General features: G+C 40.1%; 1 protein-coding gene across 4 annotated transcripts in view; it reads right to left on the minus strand.

Annotated features, from left to right (window-relative positions):
• Positions 1-19,392, minus strand: part of LOC126483972 (centromere protein I-like) — a 393,190-nt gene extending 373,798 nt beyond the window's left edge. For 3 of the 4 annotated variants that reach the window (XM_050107290.1, XM_050107282.1, XM_050107275.1), the window contains exons 1-2: positions 19,283-19,392; positions 3,050-3,175 (exon numbers count right to left, since the gene is read on the minus strand). In XM_050107290.1, the coding sequence (XP_049963247.1) occupies positions 3,050-3,175; positions 19,283-19,334 (178 nt within the window). In that variant the 5' untranslated portion in view covers positions 19,335-19,392. Of the gene's footprint in view, positions 1-3,049; positions 3,176-18,922; positions 19,123-19,282 lie in introns of those variants that run through there. The other variant, XM_050107295.1, reaches the window with a different exon arrangement.
• Positions 19,393-19,624: the final 232 nt, after the last annotated feature.

Consider the following 19,624-nt stretch of genomic DNA (forward strand, 5'->3'; position numbering starts at 1 on the left):
ATTACAGCATTTACTGGAAGGAGGTAAATCACTCCATATAACTGGACTACGCATTTATGGCTCATTCAACATAAGCTCCCACACAGAATAAAAATGTCCTGATGATAACTGAACATTTCTCACAGTACTTGGCAATGGTAACCATAACTAAATTAAAGAGCTAAGACCATTGGTCACTCTACAATTAGCCAATGGCTATGTAAATTCAGGACACCTCATGTCAGTGTCGCAAATCGTGACTTAATTTCATGTCAGAACAAGTGCAGCCTCAACAAGAAAAAAATTACAGACTAGTCATTACCAATCTAGAAGCATTGGTTACACTGAGCAAGCACACTGAATCTTTGGCAAGACACTCAGCCAAAATGTAAATGAGGAACTTAATAACTATGACAAACCCATACTTTACGCAGTAATAACACATGAATCCAAACTGCAGGAGAACATAGGACTCTCACCTACAATCACCTACAAAGTGACACATGGCAGGAAAATGTCCTTCAACTTTCCCTTGCCACAATCAGCACTAGCACCTTTCCTCCATATGGGCTTTTACAAGGAAACTGAAGGCCACTTGGAGGCAATTAAAGTGTGCCAACACAAATTCAAGAAGGGGCTACAGGGGGAAGAATACGTTTCTGAAATACAATGTTGGGCAATGACTGATGTTTAACAACCCATATATCCCTAATGACAAAATGAAGAAATTCATCACAAAGTTCTATGGCCCTTTTCAAGTTATTAAGGTGCTATCATGAGTCAACCTAAAATTACAGTAATCCACTAGGAGTACCATCAGCAGAAATCATTTACTCGAAATACACCATTCCGCCACTCTGGTAGTCACAGTCACAGAACCCGGTGACTACCAAGTGCACTTGCCACAACATTCAAAAGTTCAAAGAGACTGCAGCAACATGTACTCTGAGCGGTGATTCTGCAACCATCTTTCCATCAAATACTATATCTCAGAAAAATGGAGGTGTAATCCCTCATAGACTTTGTTTCTTTTAAGTTATCACTGCCAATCTTTTCCTTTGTTCTGTGATTGTACCATTAAAATTCCTTAGGAGTTACTAAACAACCACATTCTCCACAGACATTAAGAGAACCAGGGCAACATTGTCAATTTGATAGTGGTCTCAGAGGTAATGGAATGCAATATCTTTTAACTGTTGTTCATAGTGATTTTTTCTGTGTTTTCTCCAGTCAGTGTGAAGAATTCCCAATGTGGTGTGAATTACTGTCCATAGACAGAGTGAAACGTAACAGCCCATTACTCATTTTCACAGACACCAGCACATCACATTGGCACTTGCTGTCTCAGCACTATGTCATCACCCCCCCCCCCCCCCAGCTCTTGTGGCTTAGCTACCAGCCAATCACAAAGAAGCAGCTGACATTGCTGACCAAACTCTAATGGCCATTACTGGAAGCTGCTGACCATGGAAAATTGGAACCACTCATGTCTGATGAAAATAGCCATCAAAATGGCCAAAGGAGGTGGGCAATGGACCCCATCTGCTAGGCAGGCCTCAGTCTAAACAACTGGGCCCTTTGACATATTGCAATATTGAGTATAGGCACTAATCCTTAACACAGCTGAAATTCAATGTCTGTTTAGTGGAGCTATATTGGCAGAAACACGTATTTCCATAAAACTTTTCCCAAGATATCACGAGAAATCTACCGAATATTGGTCAGGCACAAAAGAGTAGTCCCTAAAGTCCTACACAAACCATACACCACCAAGTATTAAAGATTTCCTAGGTGTCACGTTATCTTCTGATTTGTGAAAAACACTGCAACCCCCATTAGTGCCTACAAAGAGACAATTCCAGCTATCATGCTCATCATGGCCGGAAGGAGATTACTCACTGCTCAATTCTAGCCCCTGAGTGTTTCACTAAGTAAGTGGTGACTGCTTGCAGCAAGACTGAATAAGGAGCAAATTAAAGAGAGAGAAGGGGGTGGGAGGGGGGAGGGCAGAGGGGGGGGGCGGGAGGGGGGGGGGCAGCATCAGCAAGTTCATTTTGCAGGGTTCCCATGTGCAGTGGCACCAAACAGAAAATAATTTTCTTCTGCCTTTGCAAGAGAATGAACGCTCTGGATATTCTGGACGATCCTGTCACCAAGTACACCTTTCCAGTGGTAAGTGTACACTTTAGGAGTCAGAGTACCAGTAAATGAGGAATTTATTGGTACAATGCCAGCTCATCTGTTCCAGTGCCTTCAGAACAGCAAATAATTCTCCATTACAGAGACAAGAAAACAAACAAATAGATCAGGGGACAGACTGGAACAGAAGACAGCCAAGACACAAGGAGAATGAAACAGCGATGGACGGAACACGCAGTCAGATCAATGGTTCGTAAATGCATGAAGGAACACTGCCAAGAAGGCAATGCAATGGAGAGAGGGTAGAAAACATTAAAAACAGCTAAAGACCATAATGCATGAAGATGCCTAGTTAGGCCTTCATATTACCAGGAGGAGGAGGAGGAGGAGGAGGAGGAGGAGGAGGTGGTGGTGGTGGTGGTGGTGGTGATAGAGGAGGACAATGACAATGAATTTGCTGCTACTGGTGATGAATGTCGGTCTGACAAAGTAAAAAGCCTATTACCATGGTGCCATCTACATTCTAACTTTCCCTTAAGTGCACAGACCTCTGATGAGCTTTCAATCAGTGTTTGAGATGGGACTGCATCATCTAATTGGAGTCTGATGCCCTACCTACTTGGTAATCTTATTTTAACCTGGATGTGAAACTTTCAACTTGTCTTCAGTACGCAAGGAATTGCTTCATGTCCTTTCCATTGTCATCCCCATGTTGTCAATTCTTGCTATGTAAGTGAAACATCCTACCTCAAGGATAAGGTGGGTACATGTGAATAGTCACTTCTCCACCTCTACATTGTGCAATATTTCAACACTTGAACAGGCACTAAGTTAACACCATTTATTTTTGGAAATCAGACTACAGTATATGAAAATCAATTAAAAATGATTCTGGCACACACAGAAGATGGAAAATTAAAATAGCACTTACAAAGTGTGGCTCTTGTTAAAACACGGAGGAGGATAGTAATTTCAACATCACTCAGACCAGTCTCTTTTTCTGATAGTTCTTCAAGTTTCTTGTCAAATTCTGTTGCTACGTACTTGTATCCTGCACCTGCAAAACAATATTTATTGCGTTAATAGTTATATAAAGTATACTGATGTCGATAAAGGAAAGAAACAATTTAGGTCCTCTGAGAATATTTCAATGGTCAAAGAAAATACAGCAGGAAGGAATATGATAATGTTATATTTTAGCAGCTAATTATCGAGACACTTAGAGACACCTTTGGAGGGTAAGGACAGAAAATAAAAAGCAACCATGGCCAATACAAGGCAACCATCTCAGCATTTGATCTAAACAATTCAGGGAAAGATTGATTAACACTAGATCTGGGAGGCCAAATGGGGATATAAGTCTCACTCTTGCACAGTATGGGTCCAAAACCTTAACCACTGCCTCCCCCCCCCCCCCCCCTTTTCCCCTTTCCCACAAAACCGACTATGATAACATTAATAAAACACTTCCCCTGATGTTAAAATATGGCAACCAGTGCCAACACACAAAGACAATTACTATCTATAAGTTGAATAGAAAAGAAAAAAGTGAATTCCAACACAAGATAGAAGAAAAATCACTTCTTAAAGAATGAAACAAAAACTCTAGCAGAGAAAATGAAAATACAGACTGACTACACAGACTGACTTTCAGAACTGGTGGTTTTCTTCTCATGAGTAAATGAGATAAGAAACATTAACAGTTAACAGAATTCACACACAATTTGAATGTGGACAAATGTGAACTTATGACTACACATGACAAACATGTTGAATGAAAATATGTGTGATTCTTAATGGTCATAGTATCTATTGGCCTTGTATTCATTAAGATAATATGCTAGGTCAGTTTTACAAGTAGTACAGGGAGATAGGAGGGGAATGCACAAAGGAATAAAGTTTAAGATAAATCATCCCACTAACAGCGAGGTTATCAGAGATAGAGGGCTGCAAGAACTGGCATTTCATTCTTGTAATCAGACAATATAATTATTTTAGCAAAGCTAATGCGCACTGGGGAGTCTTCTTAACGAAGTTGGCAAACAGGCCTTTGAAGACAAGATACAAACATTTAGCTACAACATACGCTGCTTCATTTCCCTGAATTCAAATTTGTCCTGGTGCTTTGCATGATAAAATCCCTAATTTGTATGTGGATAAGGGAGTTTTGAATGTTCTAGCCATCATTCTCTGGTGGGTACATATTATGAATGGTTTTACGAGCTCTCTGTAGCAGAATAGACAAGAAAGTTCACAAAAGAACAACATTTTATTTGCTCTCACATAGAAGTAATATGCAGCCTCGCAAAAAAAGAGGTCATCAATTTGGAAAGAAAGCTTTACATATATACACTCCTGGAAATGGAAAAAAGAACACATTGACACCGGTGTGTCAGGCCCACCATACTTGCTCCGGACACTGTGAGAGGGCTGTACAAGCAATGATCACACGCACGGCACAGCGGACACACCAGGAACCGCGGTGTTGCCCGTCGAATGGCGCTAGCTGCGCAGCATTTGTGCACCGCCGCCGTCAGTGTCAGCCAGTTTGCCATGGCATACGGAGCTCCATCGCAGTCTTTAACACTGGTAGCATGCCGCGACAGCGTGGACGTGAACCGTATGTGCAGTTGACGGACTTTGAGCTAGGGCGTATAGTGGGCATGCGGGAGGCCGGGTGGACGTACCGCCGAATTGCTCAACACGTGGGGCGTGAGGTCTCCACAGTACATCGATGTTGTCGCCAGTGGTCGGCGGAAGGTGCACGTGCCCGTCGACCTGGGACCGGACCGCAGCGACGCACGGATGCACGCCAAGACCGTAGGATCCTACGCAGTGCCGTAGGGGACCGCACCGCCACTTCCCAGCAAATTAGGGACACTGTTGCTCCTGGGGTATCGGCGAGGACCATTCGCAACCGTCTCCATGAAGCTGGGCTACGGTCCCGCACACCGTTAGGCCGTCTTCCGCTCACGCCCCAACATCGTGCAGCCCGCCTCCAGTGGTGTCGCGACAGGCGTGAATGGAGGGACGAATGGAGATGTGTCGTCTTCAGCGATGAGAGTCGCTTCTGCCTTGGTGCCAATGATGGTCGTATGCGTGTTTGGCGCCGTGCAGGTGAGCGCCACAATCAGGACTGCATACGACCGAGGCACACAGGGCCAACACCCGTCATCATGGTGTGGGGAGCGATCTCCTACACTGGCCGTACACCACTGGTGATCGTCGAGGGGACACTGAATAGTGCACGGTACATCCAAACCGTCATCGAACCCATCGTTCTACCATTCCTAGACCGGCAAGGGAACTTGCTGTTCCAACAGGACAATGCACGTCCGCATGTATCCCGTGCCACCCAACGTGCTCTAGAAGGTGTAAGTCAACTACCCTGGCCAGCAAGATCTCCGGATCTGTCCCCCATTGAGCATGTTTGGGACTGGATGAAGCGTCGTCTCACGCGGTCTGCACGTCCAGCACGAACGCTGGTCCAACTGAGGCGCCAGGTGGAAATGGCATGGCAAGCCGTTCCACAGGACTACATCCAGCATCTCTACGATCGTCTCCATGGGAGAATAGCAGCCTGCATTGCTGCGAAAGGTGGATATACACTGTACTAGTGCCGACATTGTGCATGCTCTGTTGCCTGTGTCTATGTGCCTGTGGTTCTGTCAGTGTGATCATGTGATGTATCTGACCCCAGGAATGTGTCAATAAAGTTTCCCCTTCCTGGGGCAATGAATTCACGGTGTTCTTATTTCAATTTCCAGGAGTGTATTAACAGGGAAAAGAATACAGTAGCAGAGGGACTTTTTGCAGTCTCTCTTGTATCCATGCAAATTTTAAAAAAAATTTTTTTGTCTCCACATAAACAGGAAAAAAAATATCAGTCCCAGGGTATTGTGAAGCAGTCAGAAATGCATGCAAACTCTAATCTTTTATTTCTGCACCTATCACTTGCTGCACTCACAAATCTTTGTGAAGGTTGCTTAAGTGATAACTGTTACCAGCAAAAAAAATTTCACTATTCACAGTTGTGTGAAGTGCGATTTTTATGGAGTTTGTGATGCCTTAGGACAGCATGTAACAGAACAGTGCTCCCTCGGGGTGGGGTGGGGGGAGAGGGAGAGGGAGGGAGGGAGGGGTGGAGGGGGAGAGAGGGAGGGGGGGGGGAGAGAGAGAGAGAGAGAGAGAGAGAGAGAGAGAGAGAGAGAAATAAACCACACACACACACACCCACAAGGGATTTTTCTTACGCTACTGCCACTGGTATAGTGGCCACATTTGTGGAATTCCCAAAATGATTTCTATGGAAAACTACAATTTTAAATGCCACATACTGTAAGCTGCTTATATTTTTCAAATAAATGAATCACTATAACACATTAATGGTATTGCAACATTAAAGAATGCTATTGTTCAACCACTGATTATTATTTAGGCAAACTTTCATGTGCCATCCACTACACTGTATGCAGCTGTTTAAATCCACAGTGGCTCTAGGAAATGGTCACAGCAATGTGGATGAAGCGGGCAAAGATAATACCTGCTTCGATGCACTGAGTCCGTTTCACTTAGTACTTCGGTGATAGTTTATCACTCCTCCTTTCACGTTCAGTGACACTTAAACTGTGTGTTGTGAGCTCTAAGCCTTTTATGCATATTTTGACGAGACCTGCAGATGTATCCCCTGAACAATTGAAGGGAGTGGAATCTGCCATGCTCTTCCCAATCTACCACAACTCTAGGTCTCTAACAGTACACTTAACCAGATGACATGGTGAAGTATTAGCCTTTTCTGTATGTTTGGGAATATTTTGTAGATCCATCAACCTTTAACAAATGGGTCCCAGTCATTTTGTCAGAAATCCATCTGTCAGTATGTTAACTGGAGTGTATTTCAGATTCCATTAGTGGTTAACATTTGGATCTTGTACAGCTCGCCCCTTCTTGACCCAGTATGAGACAAGATGACTGGCAGTAATATCCACAGGGTGTACACCTAAAATAACAAGCAGTGACTACTACAGTGGCACCAAACACTCGGCAAGCATTATAAGCACGCCTCATTGCGCCATCTGCAAGATATTTCTATGTGGTATGTAGCACTGCTGTAATGTCAACATATTGGCTGTGAAGCTGGTAATGGCAAAAGCATCACACTGCTGTAGGGCCTGACCGCCAGCAGTGGGAGTCTATAGGTGGTAGTTCCTGTTGTTACAAAGTTATGCAATGACTTAAGATGCTTTTGAGACTGCATTGATGATGTGCAGTTGAAGTTTGATTTTTCATGTAGATGTACCCCTAGATATCTGCACACAACCTGTCTAGAAAACGAACTGCCTCCTAACCTTATAGGTCGGTTTCTGCTTGTGAAATGTTTACCTTGTCAGAAATCATCTTAGAACAAAAAACCAGTCCAAGTTGCCAATATTTTATATTTTGTTCAATGAGTAGTTTTGGGCTGAGACCCATTTTCAAATCAACATAACAAAGCCGAAAATGGCATTTCCAAAGATGTCAACAAAATGTGTAATGTATATTCACAGTGCACACAGACATCTGTATGCACTTTGAATTTATATTACACATTTTGTTGACGTGTTCAGAAATGCCATTTTTGACTTTGTTGTGTTGACTTGAAAATGAGTCTCAGCCCGAAATTAGAAATCGAATGAAACATGAAATATTTGTAGCTTCTATGGTCTCCCCCTTCCCTGATTGGTTCCAGGTTTTCCATCTACCGTCCGCTCCAGCTAGCGATGCCCTTAGGCATTCCCCCTTTGGTCCACTGTGCCTGTCTGTTGCTGGCATTCTATTTTTGATCCAGTGTGAGTCAGTCGTGTTCCCACTGTGGTCCACTTCCACTGAAAATGTTCTCAGGCATTCCCTCTTCCGTCTGGTGCACCTGTCTGCACACTGGCATTCTGTTTTCAGTCCAGTGCAGTTCCAAGTGTTCTCTCAGCTGTCCGTTCCCACTATAAATGTTCTTAGGCATTTCCTCTTCATTTTGGTGTGCCAGACCTGGAGCTGATGTTACGTCTTCAGTCCAGTGCACTCGTCTGTGTGCTGGTATTCCGTTTTTTGGTTCAGTGCTGTTCTAAGTGATCTCTTTGAGGTCTGTTCCTGCTAGATGCATCCTGCAATGTTCCATTTTTGGTCCACTGCACCTGGCGCTCTGTCTGGGGTTCGTTCCCAATGTCCACACCCTCAGTTCATTTTGTGGATTTCTGCTGCTTCCCCTGCAACATTTTCAGCTTCTCCAGTGCATTATCACAGGCTCTACTGAACTAGTACCTAGCACCAGAATTTTAGACGTTTCTGGTCATCTTTATCTCTCTAAACTCTCTTATAACACTGTCCCAATATCTGGGGACCTGTGCAAGGACCCTTGTTTCTTCACAGTTCATGGGATGATTAAGTTCCAGACAGTGCTCAGAAATGGCTGGTTTAGTTGCCTGTCTTAGTCAGGTGTGCCTCTGACATTCTTTTCACCTGATGTCCAGTGTCCCAGTTGTCTGGCCAATGCACGATATGCCACATTGGCAAAGTATATTATAGATTCCTGATTTTCGTAGTCATGGGTCATCTTTCACATTTTCCAGTAGTCCTCTTATTTTGGTAGGTGGCCAGAAAACACTTTCGATGTTATGCTTCCTGGAAATCTTGCTGACTTTGGCAGAAATACATCAGACATAGGACAAGTACCCCAAGGTCTCTGAATCCTCTTGCTCTTTTCTTTGATAGAGTGGAAGACTAGCTGGTTGAAGTGCCTTCTGAATCTGTTTGACTGTGTTTCCGTTCTTGCAGAACACTGATCGTACATGATCTATTCCTATTACCAAACTTCCTGAGTCTGACAAGGTGTGTATCATGTGGACCAATGTCCTTAAAACTCCATTCTTCTGCACTGGATTGTGAAAGCTGCTGGCTTGTATGTATAAATCAGTGTGAGTAGGTTTGTGATACACACTGTAGCCGAACAACCTATCTTCTCTCCTTTTGACAGTTACAGACAAAAATGGCCATCCTTTTCCAGTTTCATAGTGAAATTAATATTTGGGTAGCATGAGTTAAGAGGTACCAGAAACTCATTGAGGCTATCCCTACCATGACGCCAGATCACAGAGGCACCATCTGTATACGTGAAGAAGCATATGGATTTGTATCTAGCCATCTCTAATGTCTCCACTTCAAATCTCTCCATGAACATAATCCAGCAACCACTGGAGACAGACGGCTGCCCATTTCTATACCTTCTGTCTGCTTATAATATTGGCCCCCATATGGAAAATACACTGAGGGCAGTATGTTCCTGAACATGTCCAAAAGAACATTGCCAAATTTCTCTGCAATCAGTTCCAATGAGTTTTTCAGTGATACCAAAGTTATCAAGGATACCACCTCAAAACTGACCACTACATCAGGTTTTGTGACATGCAGTTGTTTGAGATATTGTAAGAAGTCCTCCGATAAGTGGATATGGTAAATACAATTCCCCACATATGGGAACAGCAGTTTCTTCCAGTATTTGGCTGTTGTGTACATTGATGTGCCAGTGTTACTGACAATTGAGTGTACAGGTACGCACATGCTGTGAACTTTCGGCAGCCCACATAGTCTGAGTGGAAACGGTGCATTCAGTCGTAGTTGTTCAACGATCTCGTCCGGCATACCGGTTTCCTTCACAAGAGTCCTGGTCATCTAATGCACTTTGTCTGTAGGGTAACAATCCAAAAGCCTGAAAAGCTTTTATGCAGGGCCCTCCAGATTTTGACACACTTTTTCATTGTAACCAGTCTGTTGCAGAACTACTACTCTCTGTTAGCGACGCAACGACATTGCTGTCTACCTGGGTCCTTTAAAGTGCGAGCTTCTCATCACTTGATGTTGTTTGATTTTGGAGGGTGTCTTGCTGAGCACCCTGCAGGTCACTCATCAAATTCCTTCTGTCACATTTGGTGGAACTGTGTTGCCTACTTGCTTCACTGCACTGCTGAGACCTGAAATGGGCACATTACTGGAAGTTGTTGCGAAGTTGAAAACCCTGCTGAGTACCTTCAAAGCAGTGTCATCAAACTGCCTGCTTGTCAATTACAGTCTGAGAACCCTTCATCAGCTGTGCTTTCCTACTCTGAAACTTCACAGACTGGCATGCTTAGGCGTTCTTCTTGTTGCACTTTGCTAGAGACTAAGAGGCACTATTTACCGTGTCCCAATCTTCAGCTGCTAAGGAGACTGCCATGTACAGGTGAAGGTATAAAAGCTTCTCGACTACCACATGTAGCCTATTTCGCATATCTGAATCCTCTCTCTCACAATGGCCATGCTCGCCCAATGTTTTATCTCACTCACCACTCCGGAGTCAATGTGATGTTTAACCATGGTTAAAACTGGTACTATGTTTCCATCTTGACAGCTCAGCAGGAAACAGAGAGAAGATGACAATTTATTATCTCTGCACCTTTGATGCATTTGACGTAAGATAGTACCTGAACTCTCCTCCAAAACTGTCCTACTAACAAGTTGCCTGCACATGCCACCATGGCTTAGTTAATTCATCCCCATTATAATCTTAAGGAGGGTTTCAATGGATAATCAAGCCACAGGTCAACTCTTGGTAATGCATTTGACAGCCTTATATTTTCTTGTATTGAATTTTACTACCCTCCCACAAAATAATCTCGGAGACTAACGTATAGTGCACCAGTAATCTGGAGGTCTCAAGTGTGTAACCACTGCAGGTCACCACAGGTTGTCAAAGAAGCTCAAAATGTCTATCACTAATGCAACCGCATAATTCCAGAATAAATTACAAACCAAGTGAGGTGTTTGACTGATAGTCATCAATGAATTATCCGTTCCTAAAATAAACTGGCATCAAGATTAAAACTGTGTGCCCGACCGAGACTCGAACTCTTCTTAGGTTTAAATTTTACCAATGCCCTCCACCCACCCAATCTTCTGTTATGTGAATGGGGAAGTGTTAAATTTGAAATGTAATCATATTCCAGATTTGTTCTTAGTCTACAATGTTGTGCAGCATTTTATCATCAAGGTGGACCTAGCCTAGTAGAAATTCTGCTGCTTGATTCCAGCCGAGAGTCATGCTTCTGTCATCTCATGTAAGCATTGACAAAACCATGCATTTTGATCCTTCCAAGCTGAAATTGATAGGTTTGTCTCAAAGATCTACCAAAAGCTGTGAACGAATGTAGTTCCCAGTTTTCCTGCAGTGGCCTGAACAATTCTGTGTTAAAGACAGTTTTCTGTTCATAGTCTCTCTGTAACAGAATATTGGATTCCTGGAGATACACTACTGTCTGATACAAGCATATTACAATTCTTGTCCTTCTACTCAGATATGTTAATCTCTGTCTCTTTGTTGGCAGAGACTATTATGAACACACAGTAGGAATGACTTCCTGTTCTGTCCTCTGCAGTAGTTCGATTAAGGCAAGCACATGGTGGTTTGCGGTCCCTTCTACTCGCTCATGTGGTAAGGCAGCTATTAATTCCCCTTAATCTGGCCCAGTGTTTCTATAAAAAGAGCATTATGCTTACTGGAAGTTAAACAGTCCAGCATCATTCAGCTGCAGACTTTTGGAAACATTCCAATGTTACTATAACTCAGACTTGAGTAAACCAAGATCAGTAATTACATAACTACCCACAATTATCACAAAGTACCTAACATGAGAAAATGTTGCAAACCCAAACACACAATGACTGATACACAAGATTAGTTAAAAACATAGACCAATGAAGTCATTAATGTGGCAGATATAAAGATTCACAAAACAAGCTATCGACATCACAATAACAATTGGAAAACATCAAGAAAATAAAAAATGGAAATTAACAAGACGAGGGGGTATGAATGGGGATATTCTTGTCATTAATGCAATGAAACATATTATGAGCTTGACAACACCAGATTAAAGTGGCAAAATGGGGGTTTCATCGGGGACTTATATGTAACTACAGAGTGCACAATGTGTATTTAAAAAAGATCATAACACATTTTATGCCTTTGTCGGCTCATAACAAACTTAGGCCTCAGTCTGTGCTACCGTTCAGTCTATCAGTGCTAGGGATGAGGCACCACTTATGGCTATCTTTAGGACAATTCAGGATAGGTTATATGTTTACAATAGGATAAAAGTTTGCTAATTAGTTCAATACATCATATCTATTGTTTCAAAGTCTGTACATTACAACTATGTAGAAACAAATGTTCTAATTTTTAGAATAGAAGCAAAAAAAAATATTAAACATGAAATGACATATTTCCCCAGGTTTGGCCATGTTAACTCTAACTATAGCTAGGCATTGCCCTATTTTGGTCACTGTACTATATAATAAAACTGAGTCTTTAAATAATTATACAATCAATTCACTAAAAAGTAATTTGCTCTTTATACAAGCTTATAAGAAAACAAACATGCATAAAGTAAAGAAAAGTTACAGCAATTCAGTGGAATAGAGAAACAATTAACAAAAACTATTATAATGATCGATGTAGGAACTATTTATGACAATTCCTCTTTAGGACCCAAGAAAGAGAGATTTCACCCATATTAAAAACTGTTCGGTCATTTCACATATCATTATCATTCCGAATTTCTGATACTTCCTGGCACCAATTTCTTATTTTTCTCCTCTGTAGCAGACCTCTAGCCCAATTAACATTCAGCATCTTTTTGCGACAAAATATTATCACTCTTAAAGAAATAATATCGCTTTCTTTCCATGTTGATAATTTGCAATGCCACCTTAATACTTCACTAATCTGTCTTTTAAATAAGTTTATTATGCAGAGATATGCAGAGGCTTTCCTTAGTCACTGGAAATCCCATGATGGAACAGTCCACAACCAAGTCCATCAACATTCTTTTTGTTCCCCTGAGATAGAACTTGGGCCACAGTGCCCAGTAGATTCTTTTGGAGATAGGTCAGAAAATGTATTTCTTAATGTTCTAGGACCATTGTACAACTTGCTTGCAGTAGCAAACGTCATTCCCTCAAAAATAGAATCCAGTACATTTTTAACTTTGCTCAGAGAATATCGAAATCACTTATTCTCTGTTTGTCTCAAAGCCTTGAGTTACAAAACATCATATTTTCATATTTTGTATTGCATATTTTACAATGTTACAATGATAGATAAATTAAGGTGTGATGCTCAGGCAAGAATAAATATTTTAAATAAACTGACTTAAACAGAATGCAGACCAAATGTATATTAGAGAGGTTTTATATAAGTTTTAAAAAGTGGCCAAAACAGACACATTTATGTCTCTACTTCTAGCCCCAAGCATGGCCATAACAGGGAATGGAAGCTAAATATGGATCTGTTAATGGCCACAAAAGTTTAATGATACATTTTTAGGGTGATACTACTTTAAACTTCTAATAAATAAAACAATAATACTTACTTTACCTCCTAACAGATTAAGTTTCTTCCAATATTCTATTTAAATAGGTAGAATATGAAAACCAGTTATCTTCATCTACATCTGTACTGTGCAAATCACTGTCAAGTGCATGGCAGATAGTACCAGTTATCGGAGTTCCTTCCCGTTCCATTAATTCACGTATGGAGCACAGGAAGAATGTATGTTTTAATGTAGAATGAAGGCTTTCACGACCGGATGACATAGCTGTTGATATACTTTTCGGGATGTGAGGTCGTGGTCCAAGAACTTTTCTGCTCCTTACGTTTCGTCCAGGCTGCGCTGGACTTCCTCAGAGGCGCTGCTCTGCTGAGGAAGTCCAGCGCAGCCTGGACGAAACATAAGGAGCAGAAAAGTTCTTGGACCACGACCTCACATCCCGAAAAGTATATCAACAGCTATGTTTTAATGACTCTGTGTGTGCTGTAATTATTTTAATCTTGTCCTCATGGTGCCTATATGAGCAGTACATAGGGGTTGTAGTATATTCCTAGTCATCATTTAATGCCATTTCTTGAAACTCTTAGTAGATTTTCTCAGAATAGTTTACCTCTATCTTCAAGAGCCTGCCAGTTCAGATTCTTCAGCATCTCTGTGACACTCTCCCACGGGCCAAACAAGCCCGTGACCATTTGTGCTACCCTTCTCTGTATACATTCAATATCTCACACTTGAGCAACACTCTAGAACTGGCCACACAGGTGACTTGTGAGAAATCTCCTTCATAGACTGTTTGCGCTTCCCCAGTAACAATAAAACAAAGCCTACCACCTGCTTCATCCACAACTGAGCCTATGTGACCATTCAATTTCATATCCCTACAAAATTTCACACCCAGGTGTTCGTTTGAGTTGGGTAATTTCAACTGTGACTCGCTGATATTACAGCCATAGGATACTAGGTTTTTTTCATTTTGTGAAGTGCACTATTTTAAATTTCTGAATGTTTAAAGCAAGTTGCCAATCTTTGAAATCTGCTCAAGATTTGACTGAATATTTAGGCAGCTTCTTTCAGACAGTGCTTCAATATGGATAGCTGCACAGTCTGCAAAAAGTGTGAGGTTATGATTAATATTGTCTGCAAGGTCACTAATATACAACATGAACAGCAAGGGTCCCAACACATTTCCCAGGAACACATTCGAGGATACTATTACATCTGGCAATGACTCTCCATCCAAGATTAGAAGCTGCGTCCTTTCAGCCAAAAGTCCTCAATCAAATCACAAATTTCATTTGATGCCCCATGTGAACATACTTTTGACAATAAGCATAGGTGTGGTAATGAAACAAATGCTTTCCGGAATTCAAGAGATACAGCATCTACCTGACTACCTTGATATAAAGCTTTACGTATGTCATGTGACAAAAGTGTGAGTTGGGTCACATGTTCGATATACCGAGTTCAGAATATATTCTAAGATTCCAAAACAAATCCAAGTCAAAGGTACTACATGGCAGTTTTGTGGATCACTTCTACTGCTCTTCTTGTAGATGGGAGTGACCTGTCCTTTCCCCCAACTACTGGGCACAGTTTTTTGTTCAAAGGATCTACAATAGATTATAGTTAGACCCTGGATATTTGTTCAGTTTTAACTATTTCAGTTGTTTCTCAACACTACTGACACTAAAAGTTATTTCACTCATCATTTCAATGGAACAAAGATTGAATTGGGGCACTTCTGATGGATTTTCCTTTGTAAAGGAACATTTGAAAACAGTGTTAAGCATTTCATCTTTTGCTTTACTACCCTCAGCTTCAACTCTTGTTTCATTCACTGAGGAATGGACACTAACCCTGGTGTCACTAACAGCCTTCACATACAACCAGAATTTCTTTGGGTTTTGTGAAAGACCACTTGACAATATTCTATTATGAAGGCTTCAAGACTGCTTAAAGAAAAACTCTACAAAACTCAGCTTTTCAACTCAGATCCTTTCACAAAACTACAACTCGAAACAAGAACGAACAAAGAAATGTTTCTATATTTAATTGAACAGCACATTTCAAGTTGTTTTCAACAAGCTAGAAATTTCTGTCAAAACAATATCCACACCTTTCTGTCCCACATGCAAACAGAAAATTGACAGGATATACATCAGTCTCAAAATGTAGATGACAAATTTGAGACTTTTCTAAATACTTTTAGTTATTATTTCAACTACCCCTTCCACTTAAAAACAAAAAATATTTCCAATAACAGTAAACCCTCCAAGTGGATAACCCCAGGTATTATCACCTCAGCAAAAAGAAAAAGAGAACTCTTCAAAGTCATATTGATATAACCTGCACCAAATTGAGTAAAGTATGTTTCATGATTAGACAAATAAGGAAGATTGTTAATACCAGCACCCTCATATTGTTAATACCAGCACCCTCACAATCCTCTATATTAAGCTACGGAATTATCTTTTGGGACCACAGTGCAGAAGCAGTGAGGCTGTTTAAATTCCAAAAAAAGTAGTTAGAATAATATTATTCAAACAGCAGAAAGAATCTTGTAAACCACTGTTCCAGAATCTGAACATATTACCCCTCCCATTTCTGTACATACTGGACCTATTATGTTTCACCAAGAAAAATATTAGCAACTTGGATATAAACTCAAACTGGCACCAACATGATACAAGGTCAAAGAACTCTCTACGAGTAATTCCCCATTCAACAAAACTATACAGTAAAATTGTCAAATATATGGGAATAAAACTCTACAATCATCTCCCAATAGCAGTGAGGAACATTACACAAGTGAATGATTTTAAAGTAAAACTACTGTCATTCCTAATTAAACACTGCCTCTACAGCATACAGGAATTCCTCGATAACAACCTGCTATGAGGAACTTCTGTAAGAAACTGCTCAACAAAAACATCAGATAATGGATCACAAACTATTGACCTTACGTAACTGAATGTAAGTTTTATTGGTATAAATGCTAAATTCTGCCACAGAATAAATATAAGACCTAAGTACATTACACATGTGATATAAGTATGTAATCATGTTATAGATTCATAGACATGTACCTCTTCTTATAAATGCCTAATATGTATCAAATGACCTGTCCTATATCATAATGTGCATTTCTGTACAATGTATGATTCAGAGGATCAAACAAATAAATAAATAAAAAGATTGGCAGGTATTCAAAGGAAGGTTAAAAGTTCATAAATTACATGATAGTGGCCATAAGTGGGGCCTTGACCCAACTTCAGGAAATTAAACTACACTGGGTATCCCACCCAAGACTCATCAGGTGCAATTTCTCTGATGTTTCAGTACATATTTGCATTTCTGCCCCCCCCCCCTCCTCCTCCTCAAACCAATGTGTAGCTGGAGTCAGCCCAAACAAAAAATACAGCTCATGAAGCCTCTCATGCAACAACCAGTGCTGATGGAAAGAGTCGATTTATTTCCACATTGCAAATAATATTATTTTAAAGCAGAATTTTACATGCTCATTCAGTACAGCAGCCCCAAATAAGTCTAGTAAGAAAATCATTTTATCACTATGTATTAGAAGTAACAGTAAAGCACAGAGAACAACCAGTACTCCAGCAGCATCTCCACTAGACCTACACATGTCTAGTAAACAATTTGACATAAGCCACTGCCCATGAGAAACATACAATGTATCATAACTGCAACAGAGGTCTAAAACACAAATTTTTTATATATTTTATTATCCATCTTTAGGCATCAAAAAATCCAATTGGTGTCGTCATTTGTGTACATATACAGTTTACATAACTAACAGAAATAGCGTACACGACAAAACAACCTGACACCATTTATGCAACAAATGACTATCTCAACCCTCAGAAGTTGAATCACAGAACTAGTTTCCTCACTATACCTGTATGAAATAATCTCCCACATAAAAATTAATGTTGCTGCTTAGCTGAACAGGAACATAGCCTAAATAAATATAAAGCAAGCTCTATGAAAGTTTCTTATGTACACAGAAAATAGCTTCCTTTAACTGATCAGATCTCTATATAAAGGCTAGCTGGATTTTACACAAGACCTTCATACAGCATAAAACTATAGAAAAGACTTCACTATGCTGAAATAATTTGAAATGTAATTTATGTACATTTTGTCTGATTACTATTAATAAATAGGCCTACTTCACAATAAGAGTCTGCAAAAGTTCAGGTCACAAATAAAAGTCACTTCATACAGTGTTTCTATCTAAGGATATTTCTTCTGGTTCTCACTTTTTCCCATCCGTAAGACCTGATATTGTGAAACAATTCAGAACAGATAGAAAACCTCTCATAAGAGTCAATTTGATTATGTAACAACATATAGGCCTAGTTTGAGAAAAGAAGGGTCTTGTATTTGGTGCTGTGATCTAATGCACCTGTTTAAAAAAAATTGCTTTTGTTGACACAAAAGCTGCTTCTAGTGTTAATGTAATGCAGCTTAGGTGTAAAATGGTGTTCATACACTTTTGGTCACGTCTGTACAATTTAATATCTTGGTACTGAGTATTAGTTCTCATTTAATTATGTACACTTGATAGAAAAATGCTACTACAGTGTAAATGAATACCTGTCTCAGAGTGTGGATTGAAACCTGTACTTACTTTTTAAAAAAATTCAAACTAATTTGATTGTTTTCAACTTCTTAATTATGGTACTTAGGAAAAATCTGTTAAATATCTGTAATACGTTTTGTGTATAAGGTGTAGTTCATGATCTATAATTGTTTATCATGAGAACGTACTTTTGTTTTTGGGTAATAAGTTCTTGTACACTACTTATGTACTGTGTATGTAATTTGTTTGCTGTTTGTATATGTTTGTCAATTTATTATGTGTATGTGTTGTTATGTGTTACGTGTAATCAAATGACAAATCCTATATCACATGTGTGATCCATTGGATGCTAAATAAATAAACAAATACACATTGCTTTTCCATGTTGGTAATTTATGTGGGTTGGTGGGGTTCCGTATGAAAATACTTTGTAACAAATGAAACTTTAGCTGTTATTTATACGATGTAAGCCTTGCTACCTTCGGAACTTTCGCTATACTTAGTACACATTCTACTTTTGTAATACCAAAATAAAAATCATTAACTTCAACACAAAATAAAGCTTCTTTCGATGGCTTTGTTTGAAGCAGAGTATTATTAGCATATACTTTGAACGGGTTAAATATTCCACATAAGCCCTGATGAGTGCCATTCTTTTTAACATGAATCGGCAACAAAATCGAGCACGGGGTACCAAAACGAATGGTTGTAAAAGTTTGGAATTAGTGTAAACGTTCAATAAACATGACGACAATCGAGGCGGCAAAGAACATTAACTTCAATTTAATCCAAATTTAATATGAATTACCATCGTCGATCTCCAAACGTCGATGAAAATTGACTTATAATACGTGACATTGGTTGTTCTTAAACGCAAGATACGTAAGTGATTCGCTACAAGTCCCATTTTCACAGACGTTGTTAAAGAATGTAGGTATAGCAACAAACTGGCACACCGTACGCAAATAATTTGAGGAACTCTTTTCTATCTCAAATGGCCCCGGTTAAATTTCTGCAGGCCCCATGAACACAGCAGATCCAATGTCACTATCAGACAGGCGTTCCCATTCGGCTGTGCGACTTGATAGACAAAAGGCAAAAACACAACGCAACTGCTGAGTTTAGTGTTCCAACGTAAAAAATCACTACAAGCAGTAACAGAGTTTACCTGAAAGTCTTGAAAAGTATTTTACTGCAGAGCACACATTTTCCATGTTCATACAGGATAACCGAACATTTGTTTACAAATCTTAAATGAACGCGGGTGACCAGTGTTTGAAATCACTGCAGCGCTGCCAACCTTAAGTAGGTTAACTTTGTTTTGGGGGCGTATTTCTGGTAGTTTGCTTTTGTTGTAGTCTTACTTCAACAGTGGTACAGCTCCAGTTTCGTTCATTTCGAGATACTGAAGCAGAAACGTAATTGAATGACGTCAATTCTGTATTAATGATAACTGAAGTATTACAGTCCGTCACATCTTGCAATGAATTTCCGTTTCTCTCAATATGCT

The sequence above is a fragment of the Schistocerca serialis genome, chromosome 1 (genome assembly GCF_023864345.2).
Source record: "Schistocerca serialis cubense isolate TAMUIC-IGC-003099 chromosome 1, iqSchSeri2.2, whole genome shotgun sequence".
NCBI lineage: Eukaryota > Metazoa > Arthropoda > Insecta > Orthoptera > Acrididae > Schistocerca > Schistocerca serialis.